Consider the following 13,299-nt stretch of genomic DNA (forward strand, 5'->3'; position numbering starts at 1 on the left):
CTTTTAATCATAAAAGGAGAGGGTAGCTCTCTCTTACCATCTTCTACATGAACTGTCATTTTGGTCACATTCAGCTAGGCATTGTGACTGATAGTCATAAAAACACATGGGATGGGAGTAACAGAAACCCAATGAAAAATGTGATATCTAATAATTTTGCATATTAAGTGACTGTTAGGTTGCTAATTCTTATATTTTGAAAGGTCTTTAATGATTTCCAAACATAATCCATGATTTTATTCTAAATATAACATACCTATGTGATAGGGCAGGCAGTGTTACATTTTAATAACTTAAAAGCATTAATTAACCACCACGGAAAGCATAGTCCTAACATCTGTTACTATCCCTGGAAAATAGGCACTGATTGTGACAAATATGCTATGTTTTGTCAAAAATTGGTTGTTGTGACCTTCCAGTTTCTGAGTGGGCATTTTTTTCAGAAATGTTTCTTGCAGTTGAAACATTTATCTTGCACTGTTTTTTCTTTTTGCAAAATGGAGGATGAGGATTTTTTATACATACATATAGATCTAAAATAAAATATAAGTTTTCCTAAGCTTTGAGACAAAAGAAGAAAATGATACTCCTTTCAAAATACTTTTCAAAATGTGAATTTTGGAGATCATAATAATAACTTTGAGGTTTTTTGTTTTCTTTGTTTTTTTTTTTTTAGCTTTTCATCAAAACTGCTAACTCTAACAAATGTTAAATGGTGGACAGTCATATATTTTGTGTCTAGGAGGGTGGGTTACAGTTTCCAAACTGTTTCCCTGAATCTACAGTTTTCTACAAGGACCTGGACATCCATTGCTACTGTAGCAAAAAATGGAAATACTGCCTTTTTTAGAAATTGAGTTGATATGTAAATCATTGTTTCAAGAAGTAACATTTTTCCCATTTTAAAAACACAATATAGGGTGCCTGGGTGGCTCAGTCGTTAAGCGTCTGCCTTCGGCTCAGGTCATGATCCCAGGGTCCTGGGATTGAGTCCCACATCGGGCTCCCTGCTCGGCAGGAAGCCTGCTTCTCCCTCTCCCACTCCCCCTGCTTGTGTTCCTGCTCTCGCTATCTCTCTGTCAAATAAATAAATAAAAATCTTTTAAAAATAAATAAATAAATAAATAAACAATATATATTTTTAAAGATTTTATTTATTAGAGAAAGTGAGCGTGCAGGCAAGTGTGAGTCAGGGGAGGGGCAGAGGGAGAAGGAGAGAGAGAATCTCAAGCAGACTCCATGCTGAGTGTGGAGCCCGATGAGGGGCTCCATCCCACCACCCGGAGATCATGGCCCGAGTTGAAATTAAGAGTTGGTCGCTTAAATGACTGAGCCACCCAGGCATCCCAAAACACAATATTTTATATGTTGATATAAACAAATTCTAAGCTTCATTTTTCTATTAAATTTGAGTTGGAGTGCGTCCAAGGTATAAGTGGTCATGATACATGATAAGCAGTTCTTTTTTTTTTTTTTTTAAATATTGTACCATTGACAATGCTAGTAATCTTAAATACCTGGAAATCTCAAATACTAAATTATGTTTAATAGTTTCAATAGTTAATAGTTTTTATGTGTGTTTTGATCCTTTGAAATGGGCAGTTTTTGTTATGTGTGTTTCTAGTTAACTGTTTGGAAAAAATAATTTCACTTACTCATATATAACCAGAGTGCAGTTCTCCAGACTTTAGAATCATAGAGGCTTTTGAAGCTGGAGAAATAAATAAAGATAGTAATGTTCAGTTATTTTTTTTTTTCCTCAAAGATTTTATTTATTTATTTGAGAGAGAGAGAATGAGAGAGAGCATGAGAGGGAGGAGGGTCAGAGGGAGAAGCAGACTCCCTGCCAAGCAGGGAGCCCGATGCGGGACTCGATCCTGGGACTCCAGGATCATGACCTGAGCCGAAGGCAGTCGCTCAACCAACTGAGCCACCCAGGCGCCCTATTTTTTTTTTTTTTTTTTATATCCTATCTCCCCTCTCCCTTTGCCCCTTTGTAAATAATTTTAATACAGAATTATAATATTTTTCACAGTGGGCTCTGGACTCAGACTAGTTTGGTCTGATTTCTGGCTTTACCACTTACTAGCTTTTGGCATTGGGAAGTCATATTATCTACTATCTCTAAGACTCATTTGTCTTCATTTACAAAAATACTATTTTCTAGGATTAACAAGACTTATAGTGAATAAATGTTACTTCTGTTCCTATTCATGAATTTTAAATATGGATAACCATCCCCAGGTTATGTAATACATACTCATTATAAGCATTTCCAAAATACAGAAAAGCACAGAGAGGAAAATAAATCACCTGTGATTGCACTTTCATTTTTGGTGTTAAAATTTTGATGTATAGATTTTTTAAAAATGTATCTTTAAAAAATATATATATATATGTGTGTGTGTATATATATATCTCTTAGAATTTTTTCCTTCTCTTACCAGCACATTATGCCTGTTTTTCCTCATGTTTAAATATTATATAATATTGATGGCTACACAGTTTGCTCATTTTTGAACATTTTGTTTCCAGTTCCTTACCATTATAAATAATGTACAACCCACTCTACATTTTAGATTATTTTGTTGATATAAATCACCAAAAGTAGATCCCAGCCCTAGGGCATTTTTCCAATTTATTTTACAAAATGTTTTTTCAGTTTATAATCCCACTGACAATATGTTGTCTTATTTGGTATAATCATGTTAAAAAGCAATTTCTTGCCACTTTGGTAAGCTTTATTTCAAATGGTATTTTTCAGTGTATTTGGTTAAGATTTTAGGAAACAGGAAGTATGTTTATTTATCAACTATGTTTCTTCATTAAATTCTTAGTACATTTTCTTGGCCTCTCCTCAGTAACCTTCCCCTAATTTGTTTAGGCCTTTCACATTATAAGTGCCTACTTGTTGTAGGCCCTACTTTGCTATATGAGTGTGTAATGTTAACGGCTGAATTGTGTCCCCCCAATTCATTTGTTGAAGCCTTCGCCTGCGGTACCTCAGAATGTGTATGTATTTTGGAGATATGGCCCTTAAAGAGGCAGTTAAGGTAAAATTGGGTCATTTGGGTGATCCCTAATCCAATGTGACTGGTTTCCTGATAAGAAAAGGAGATTAGTACACAGATACACACAGAGGAACAACCATATAAAGACTTGAGAGAACCCAGGAGACCTCAGAACAAAGGACCTCTGTCAAGCTACATTGATCTTCTAGCTTCCAGAAGCATGAGAAAATAAATTTCTGTGTTTGAGCTACCTGGTCTGTGGTATGTGTTACAGCAGCCCCAGCAAACTAATATAGGGCCATAACCTTTGCTTATCATAATTTTGCGAATATTTTTGACTACTATGTTATTAAACTTTTAATTTTAGGTATGCAGTTGGTTTTTTAGAGATATATAAACTTTCCTCTTTTGTCTCAAATATAGGAAATCTTACATTTTATTTTAAATCTATATGTATGTCTAAAAAATCCTCATCCCCCATTTTTAAGTACTTACATTATGCAACAAAATGCAATAAAAATAACAAAAAATTTTCATACCATTTGAAAGTTTAGTCTAAAGCTTCTTTGTTTATCATATTTCAGAATTTTGAGGATTTTAGAGGAATAGCAGTATAACCATTTTGGATAAAGACTTGTGCACAAAAGCTTTTTAGCTTGTTTTGCTTATTTACACAGCATTTTCTTACCACACAAAGTGATCCTTTGTATAGTCTCCTTTTCTGCTGTCAATTATTGCAGTATCTGAGAGCTACTCTATTCCGATCCCCTTACCTATTCTGTTTGGAACATTTCTTTTTTCTTTTGCTTCTAAAGAAGAAACTGGATAGGGCATTTTACAAGGAACCTACCAGTAGGATAGGATTATCTTTTTTTTCTGCAGTATTGTACCTTTTGAAATACATTCTTGGGTCCATTCTTTTCACAGACAGATGTGATAGCCACTTTGGTTGGTTTATTCTGTCTGGTTAACATGTTCATAACTTCATACTGAGGAATAATAGCACTTAGAATCCCTTCTGATTCGTCAGTGTTAATTAAATGATCAATCTTCTCTTTCATCCATATCAGTTAAGCCCATTAAATAATTTGAGAAACTTTTATATAACTTTTGGGTAAAAGTTATTTTTCAAATAACTTTTCACTTTGGTAAGCTTTGAATCATTTTGACAATATTGTCAAATGACAATATTTTTCAAATCTATAAATCCAGTTATTTTTCAAATAACTTTTCCCTCCAGGTGGGAGAGAAGTAGCTAGCATTAGATCAGTGTTCTTAATGAAAACAAGGGAAGCCTGTTTGAAGGTAGCAGGAAACTAACTGCTCAGTGGACAAGAAATGTAGGAGCCAAAGCTTCGGAGAAGGAAGAATCTTGTGGAGGTGAACTTAACTTCTCCAACAACTTTTGCCAAGGGATACTGGCTAGTGTAGAGTGTGGGCAGAAAACTTAGGGACTCAGATTAGGCCCAGGAGTACTGTTACTAAAAGACAGAAAAAACAGCACAGACCTTTTGGTGGAGACCTAGGGGAAATCTAGTATAAGAAGATTCTTGGCTCCCCACGTTTGTTGAATTCCTGAGACTATCTGAGATGGTTAACTTAAAAATCTAAACAAAAAATATTTGAAAATAAAGGTGGAGCTTGTAGTGTTTTTTAAGACAAAAGTTAGATCTGTCATCCTCTTGGGACTAATCCCCTCTACAACAAACAAGCTTTCAGTTGAAACATGGGGAACAAGGAGGAAAAGGAAAAACTGGAGGTAGACTGAGTCTTATCAGAGCAGCAATTTATCTGTACTTAGTATTGTCCAGTGACCTAACAAAGAGAAGGATAAATCCTCTGTGGAGAAAGATAATATCAGGAATCTCTGCAAGTTTTTATATAGAGAGATTATAGGATCCACCAAAAGGCAGGACTACATGACTACAACAAAAAGAAAAACATAGTAGAAACAGATCCAGAGATGGTCTACATCATTCACATTCATTTAGATAATAGCACTTTAAATATTTAAAGTATGATTTGTATGTCAAGAAAATAGAGGAACTTTGGAGAGAATAGGTAAAAAAGAAGATTTTTTATTATTGGATATGTGTAAAGTGAAATGAAAATTCAAGAAGGGAAAAAACAATGTCTAAAACAAAAAACTACATAGAAGATTAGCTGTACTGGAAGACAAATGAATAGAAAATATCCAACCAGAGATGAAAGAGAATGGAGAAAATACAAAAGAGGTTTTAGAGACTTGCAGTATACACAAAAGGATCTGATATTTGAATTCCAGAAAGAAGAGAGGAAATTGGGCAGAAGTAATTTTGAAGAGAGAATGTACAGAATTTTCTAAAACTAATATATCAACCCAGAGATTCAGGAATTTCTGTTTTTCCTAAGCAGGATAGATAAAAAGAAAACCACACCTGAACTGTAAGATTGCTGAAAACCAAAGATAAAGAAAAAAAATCTTGAAAGGAGTCTGAGAAAAAGGATCTGACCTTCAAAGGAGCTAATAGTAAGACTGATATCAGACTTTTCAATAGAGACAGTGGAAACCATGTTGAAGCTTTTAAGAAAATAGCAGCTAACCTAAAAATCTATAAATCCAGCAAGATATCCTTCAAAAACAGAAGTGAAAAAAAAAATTTCCAGGCAAACAAAAGTCAAAAGAATCTGTTACCAGCAACCTTGGCTAAAAATTAAATAAATGAAAACACCAATAAAATAAATCAACAACAAACTGAGGATTCTTTAGACAGAAGGAAGAATATCCCATTAAGATACCACTAACGTGAAGAATAATGGAAAAGGTGAATTTGTGGATAAATATAAATTGATACTGACTAAATATTAACAAAATAAAAATAACAGTATTATGTTTCATGGGGCTTGAAAGAGAAAAAGACATCAGTAAAGTGAAAGGTGAGGCAAGTAAATGAGGTTCAAGTGTCAAGAGTCTAGCATTGTTGAGGACATGGTAATAGTTTCTCTTTAGACTGTGATTAATTAATAACGTATGTTGTAATTTCAATGGTAACCATTAAAAAATAGTTTTAAAATAGTAAACTTATTGAGGGGGGAGAAATGGAATAATAAGAAGTAATTGGTTGATTCAAATGACAGCAAAAAGGAGGGTTAAAGAAATCTAAAACTGGCAGGTCAAATAAAACAAAAACAATAAGGCGATAGAAATAAATATGCATATTTGAACAGTAGATATATTTTCTGGAATTTTGTTAAAGAAAAATACCTTACTTTTCAGTCTAAAAAAGTAATGTAAATATAAACAGACAAAAATACATAACACATATTCATATACTTTTGTTTTTCTGACAGCTTCTTTGTGATATTGGCCATAGTGAAGAAAAATTGGGTTTTAACTATGAGGATATCATAATTTGGTAAGTATAGTTTAGTTCCCTCCCTCACCCCTCTGGGTTTTAGTAATTTCAGTTCTAGTAATTTTAAACTAAAAGGATAGTATAACACATTATATTTGATTTTGTAGAAACAGCTGTTTGAACATTAGAAAAATTCAAGATGTCCAATATTTTTGGTTATCCTGTTGTTCTTACTGATGCTTTGTAATTATCAAATATAAAGAATCAAAGCTAATGATGGGAAATACTTGGATTTCTATAATTTAAACTTCTAAATTAAACATGAAATTCACAGAACAAAAGTTCTTAAATTTTCCTAAGAACAAGAAGAAGAACCTGTATGATTATCTCTAGACCTCACTTAAAACAAAGTGTGCTTATGGCAAACTTTATTTTCTCAAGTCCACCAACAGAGACATAATGTTATAATTTCATAGCCATCTTTTTGGTGTGCTTGGGAATTAAAATTTATATAGCTGTGCCTACTGTCACAAAATATTTATTGATTTAAACCAGTGATTCATTGAGGAGTGGAAGCAGGTAGGCAGAGGAGAATAGATTGTAGAGGCATATGTGATACACCTTGACAAAGGCATATTTAATTTCCCATTGTTTATATAAAATAAAGTACAGAAGGTAGAATAAAATAACATTTTCTTGATTAGTAAGAATGTGCTAAGGCAGCACAGATTAAAAAATAACAATATTAGTGAAGTTCCATGGCTGTTATAGTGAATGATTTTTATATATAAAATCACTAGTAGTTTTGCTTAATGCAACTGAGGGAGAATTTGGTACCATAATTTTATGTGTATTTGAAACTCATGTAGCAAAACTTTTTTTGTTTCTATGCAGTTTGCGGTTAGCTTTATTGAATGAAGCAAAAGAAGTGCGGGCAGCAGGCCTGCGAGCTCTTCGATATCTCATCCAAGACTCCAGTATTCTGCAGAAGGTGCTAAAATTGAAAGTGGACTATTTAATAGCAAGGTAATTTTCCTAGAGCTGTCTCTGTTGTTAAAATTATGTTTTAAGTTTTAACATACCTATTGTGAAGTGTACATATTTTTAGTGTAAAGCCTGATAATTTTTAGAGATATATACAACCAAGTACTCCATTACCCTGAGTAAGAGTATTTTCTACATCCCAGTCAAGTTCCCCTGTGTCTTCAACCAGTAGGAAACATTACTCTGCCTTTTCTCATTATAAACCAGTTTTTCCTGTTCTTGAGCATCATATATCGGAAAAATACATGGTTATTCTTTTCTTTCCTCAGTGTTATTTGTCAGAGATGTATCCATGTTGTTTTTTTCTTTTAAGGCTGTGTAGTATTTCATGTTATGAACAGACTATAATTTATTCCATTCTGTTTGTGATTTTCTGGGTTGTTTCCAGTTTTTGGCTATTTTGGATAAAGCTGCCCTGAATATTCTTGTAGGTAGACATATGCACTCATTTTTCTTAGGTATATATGTAGGAGTGGAACTGCTGGGTCATAGGTTTATGTCTGTTTAGCTTTACTACATACTGCCAGTTTTCCATAGTGATTGTACCGATTTATATTCCTACCAACAATGTTTGAGAGTTCCAGGCTCTCTACATTCTCATCAGCACTTGTTTTTAGTTTTTAATTGTAGACTTTCTGCTGTAGTGTTCACTGTGAGTTTCATTGTGGTTTTAATTTGCATTTCCCTAATGAGTAGTGATGATGTTAAGCATCTTTCATTTGTTTGTTGGTTATTTGAATATCCTCCTTGTCATTTGCTCATTTGTAAATTGGATTATCTGCCTGTCTCATATAGGAGTTCTTAATGTTCCAGATATGATTCCTTTCAGGTATATGTCTTGACAATATCTTCTCCAAGTCAGTCTGTTTTGCCTTTTCTCTTTTCCTAATTAATAAAATCCAATTTTGTAGTTAATGCTCTTGGACTCTTTGGAAGATACTATTCTGTGTTTTCTTCTAAAAGGTTTTATTCCTCTATATATGTTTAATTAGGTGTTAGGTCATGATAATTTTTATTTTTATGGATATGCAGTACATTTTAGCAGGATTTATTGAAAAGATTATCCTCTGTGTCTAGATTAGTGACACTTCTGTTGTAAACTAGATAACTGATAAGTATGGATCTGTTTTTGTGTTCCCTATTATTTTTAGTTTGTCTATTCTTGCCCGTTTCTCACTGTTTTAATGACTGCAACTTGATAGTAAATGTTAATATCTGTTGGTATAAGTCTTCCAATTTTTCTTCCTTAAGACTGTTGGCTATTTTATGTTCTACATTTTCATATAAATTTTAGAATCAACTTATCCATTTCCTTAAAACATTCTGGGATTTTAGTAGTAATTGCATTGAAGTTCAAGATTAATTTGGGGTGAATTGATATCTTAATAACATTGACTATTCTAAGCCTTTATTTATTTGGAACTTTAATTTCCACAGTATTTTGTAGTTTTCTGTGCAGAGGTCTTGCACATACTTGCTATTGTTCATTCTAAGATATTTTTTATGAGAGTATTAATGTAAGTTAAATTTTTTCTTTTTCATATTTTTTGCTGTTAATATATAGAAAAAGAATTGTGTGTTTTTATTTTTGGTTTTGGGTTTGGATACTAAACTCTTACCTAGTGATCTTGCTAGATTCACTTTTCAATTCTAATTGTTTAAAAATTATTTTAGAGTTTCTGTGTACATAGCATTAATTGCAAATGATGACTTTTATTTCTTCCTTTCCAATCCTTGTATCTTTCTTTTTCTTGCCGTATTGCACTGGTTAGAATATTACACTGACTAGAAATAGTGATAGTGGACAACTTTGTTTTGCTCTTGAACTCGGGTTAAAAGTATTCAGTACTTTGGTGTTATTTATGATACTTGCTGTAGGCTTTTTGTGGATTTATGTTCCTTGTTTGCATTCCTAAAGTAAACACCCCATGTTAACTGTGTGTTTTGTCCTTTTTAAATATTAATTGAATTTGGTTTGTTAATATTTTGTTGAAGATTTTTGTAGCTAAGTTCGTGAGAGGTATTGGCCTATATTTATCCATTCTTCTAATGTCCTTGTTTAGTTGTGGTATCAGGATTTTTTTTGCTTTGTAAAACAACTAGGGAAATGTTGCCCTATTTTTATATTTTCTGGAAGAATTTATGTAAGATGGGTATTGTTTTTTTTTCCTACATGATTAGTAGAATTCACTAGTGAATCTGTCTGAGCATAGGGTTTTCTTTTTTAGGAATTTTTTTTGTTTTGTTTTGTTTTTTAAGATTTTATTTGTTTATTTGTCAGAGAGAGAGAGAGCACAAGCAGGGGGAACAGCAGGCAGAGGGACAGGCTCCCCATTGAGCAAGGAGCCTGATGTGGGACTCAATCCCAGGACCCTGGGATCATGACCTGGGCCGAAGGCAGATGCTTAACCTACTGAGCCACCCAGCCATCCCTTTTTAAGGAAGTTTTAAGATTATGGATTCTATTTCTTCAGCAGATATAGTACTATTCAGATTTTCTCCTTTTAGTCATTATATATTTTGAAGCTTTGTTACTACGTTCATATTTAGAATTGTTAAACCTTCACATTGGGCTAATCTTTTTATAGTTATGAAATGTCCCTTTTTATTCCTAGTAATACTTCTCTTATTATGAGTGTTCATATTATCTTATATTCATATGGCTATACTCACTTTGATTTAGGGCTTGCAGGATAGATCTTTTACCATCCTTTTACTTTCTGTTGTTTTTGTCCTTACGTTAAAGTTTCTGGCCTAAAAACATCATAAGGTTTTTTGTTTGTTTTTAAATCTAGTTTGACTGTCTTTGTCCTCTAAGTAGAATATTTAGACTGTCTAGTGGATTTTTATATGCATGGTCTGTGGGCTTTATGCAGTGTAATGATTTGTATGTTTATGAGTCTGTTCATCTTGTGGTTAATTTTCTCATGTATTTGAGTTTGTATCTTGAGATTTGTCGTATCTGTTCTTTGTTCTTATGTATCTCCTGTTTCTTTTGGAATAGTCAAGAATTTCTTTTCCTCTTCTATTAATATCTTGGTTATAAGGTCTTCTCTTCTTTTAGTAGTTGCCCTAGAGATTACAACTCATATCCTTGATACTAAGGTTTAGTATTTTATTACAACCAGAACAATCTAGGAAAACTCTTATAGTTTATATCATTTTCCCTCTGTTTTTTGTATTATTGCTATAGTTTTTATTTCTACATATATTTGTAGCCCTACAAGATAGTTTTGTTATTGTTTTAAACTGGAACTATTGTTATATATTTTTAAAGCTTTATTTATTTATTTGAGAGAGAGAGAGAGAGAGAGAGAGAGAGAGAGAGAGCATGGGGGGAGGGGCAGAGGGAGAGAATCTTAAGCAGGCACCCTGCTGAGTGTGGAGCCCCATGCAGGACTCCATCTCACAACCCATGAGATCATGACCTGAGCCGAAACCAAGAGTCAGACACTTAACCTGCTGAGGTACCCAGGTACCCCTAAACTGGAACTGTTGATATTTACCTACATTATTTACCCGTTCCAATATCCTTCCTTCTTGCATTTATACATTTTTATTCATCTTGCATCACTTTCTGTTTAATAAATTTCCTTTACTGTTTCTTTTAGTGCTGGTATACTCAAGATGAATTCTATCATCTTTTTTTTTTTGTCTGTAAATGCCTCTGTTTTGCCTTCATATTTGAAGGCTGTTTTTATGACTAGTTCCTATTTTTTAATGCTTTAAATAGGTTATTGTCTTCTGGACTTTTTTTTTTTTAACCTGGTGAACAGTAAGTAGTCTCTTCTTATTGCTTCTTTGAAGTGATGTATCTTTTTCTTTTCTGGCTACTTTAAAGTTTTTCTTCTGTTCTATTCATTCATTCTTCTCTCATATCCTCTCATACTCCAGCTATATAGCTATATAGTGTTGAATCTGTTCACTCTTCCACATGTCTCTGATGTTCTTACTGTATTTTCAGTTTTTGTTGTTAATCTTTGTGCTTTAATGTGTTTACTTTCTACTCACCTGTTTTTTTCTTCCATCCTGCTATTAAATCATTCTCTTCAATTTTTAATTTCAGTTACTGTATTTCTATCATTTGTTTTACTCTTATTTAAAGATTCTAGGTCGCTGCTTTATTTCACCATGTTTCCTTCTATTTACTTGATCATATTTATCATAGTGATTTATAGCCTTCTTAAGACAACACCAATATGTGAATCACCTGTGTTCTATTTCTGTTGTCTTTTTCTTTTCTTGGTTTTTAGTTACTTGACCCTTTGTTTATTTTAAAGCATACCTCATATTATTACATGATTGGATGTGAATATTGCATATTCAAAATCTTTGGCTCTGGATCATGCTGTTTTCCTCTTAAGAGAGTTAAGGTTTATTTATTCTAGAAAGTTGGCTTATCACACTGATTTTGTTAAAAAGTTTAGTTTTAGCTTTTTCTTTGATCTACGGAGTGGTTCTTTGGGATCTCAAATGACAGTTGTAAATGTTTAGCAGAACCTCTTCAGCTTGACGAGCCTTGAGCTATAACATCTATCTAGAGAGTTACGTACCTGCTCAAATTTCTGCTTACTTCCTTAGCTTCTTGGCATTAACTTTTTGTTTGGTTCCTTGGATTTTTACTTTGTTTTTGCACAACATAGAGATTGGCAAGTGCCTTGGAGAGGAGCTTGCATGAAGATTTGCATTCACTTTCCCATGTTTCCTTTTCTCTGGAATTTTTTCCCCTCAAGTCACAGCCACATTGGCTGCACTAAAGTTCAACCTGTCTCTCCAGTCCAGAAAGACTTTTGCTTTCTGTTGGGACTCTGTTCCCCTAAAACTGTTGACAAGTGCCCCTAGGGACAAAGCCTGGTTGGATGTGAAGCTTGTGCATCTCTTTCCAGGGATTATTATCCATTGCCCTTTTAACAGTTTTTAAAAAGTCTTTTGTGGGCCGCCGGGGTGGCTCAGTCGTTAAGTGTCTGCCTTCGGCTCAGGTCATGATCCCGGGGTCCTGGGATCGAGCCCTGAATCAGCCTCCCTGCTCAGTGGGAAGCCTGCTTCTCCCTCTCCCACTCCCCCTGCTTGTGTTCCCTCTCTCATTGGGTCTCGCTCTGTCAAATAAATAAAATCTTAAGAAAAATAAAAATTTAAAAAAATATATTTTGCTTACCCTTTACAGTTGTTTTTGGCTAGAGGGGTGGTGTGATCCAGCCTCTCTGATGTGGCCACAAATTGAATTGTTCATTTCTTAATAAAATTGTTTTAGATTTAATTGTATTCAGATAGAAGAAATGCTTTTTGAGTAGCAAACTATATGAATTGATTAGAATAGTGAACTACCTAAACATAAGTAAAAATTAATTATTCGGCTACATAAACCAAAGACTTAAGAAATTGGTAATTTAATAAGTTTTACAGAAAAATGTCAGTTAAGTGGTATCTGAGCATTAATTTTTGACGTGCATTTACATATTAAATTATATTTCATAAAATAGAATTATTGTGGCTAGTATATGAGACTTTTAACATAGTCATAATATATAAAATGTAGGCCCTGGTTAAAATCACTTTTTTTAAGTAGGCTCCATGCTCAGTGTGAAGCCCAGCACGGGGCTTGAATTCATAACCCTGAGATCAAGACCTGAGCTGATATCAAGAGCCAGTTGCTCAACCGACAGAGACGCCCATATGCCCCTAAAAATCACATTTAAACTAAAATATAAGCTGGAAATGTTTTCTTCACAATTTTTATAAAATTGCAGATTTTTATCAAAGATAGGTGAATTCTTTTTTCAGTAGATTTCTGATACTTGGCTTTATAAATATGTTTATTATTTCTCTATTGATATATATAATTCTGTAAATATATTCTTTTCTGGAGTTTTAAATGAAATAGTTTTGAAATGCTTTATTATAGCAAATAT

General features: G+C 33.3%; 1 protein-coding gene across 9 annotated transcripts in view; it reads left to right on the top strand.

Moving 5' to 3' along the window:
* The window catches only part of RICTOR (RPTOR independent companion of MTOR complex 2), a 122,133-nt gene that overhangs the window by 48,053 nt on the left and 60,781 nt on the right, over nt 1-13,299 (top strand). For all 9 annotated transcript variants that reach the window (XM_045861966.2, XM_045861983.2, XM_045861973.2 and 6 more), the window contains 2 exons: nt 6,342-6,406; nt 7,241-7,372. In XM_045861966.2, coding sequence (XP_045717922.1) covers nt 6,342-6,406; nt 7,241-7,372 — 197 coding nt within the window. The remainder of the gene's footprint in view (nt 1-6,341; nt 6,407-7,240; nt 7,373-13,299) is intronic.

This window comes from Mirounga angustirostris, unplaced genomic scaffold, assembly GCF_029215605.1.
Source record: "Mirounga angustirostris isolate CCGP_5_RB_7025 unplaced genomic scaffold, mMirAng1.0.hap1 SCAF_7, whole genome shotgun sequence".
NCBI classification, from domain to species: domain Eukaryota; kingdom Metazoa; phylum Chordata; class Mammalia; order Carnivora; family Phocidae; genus Mirounga; species Mirounga angustirostris.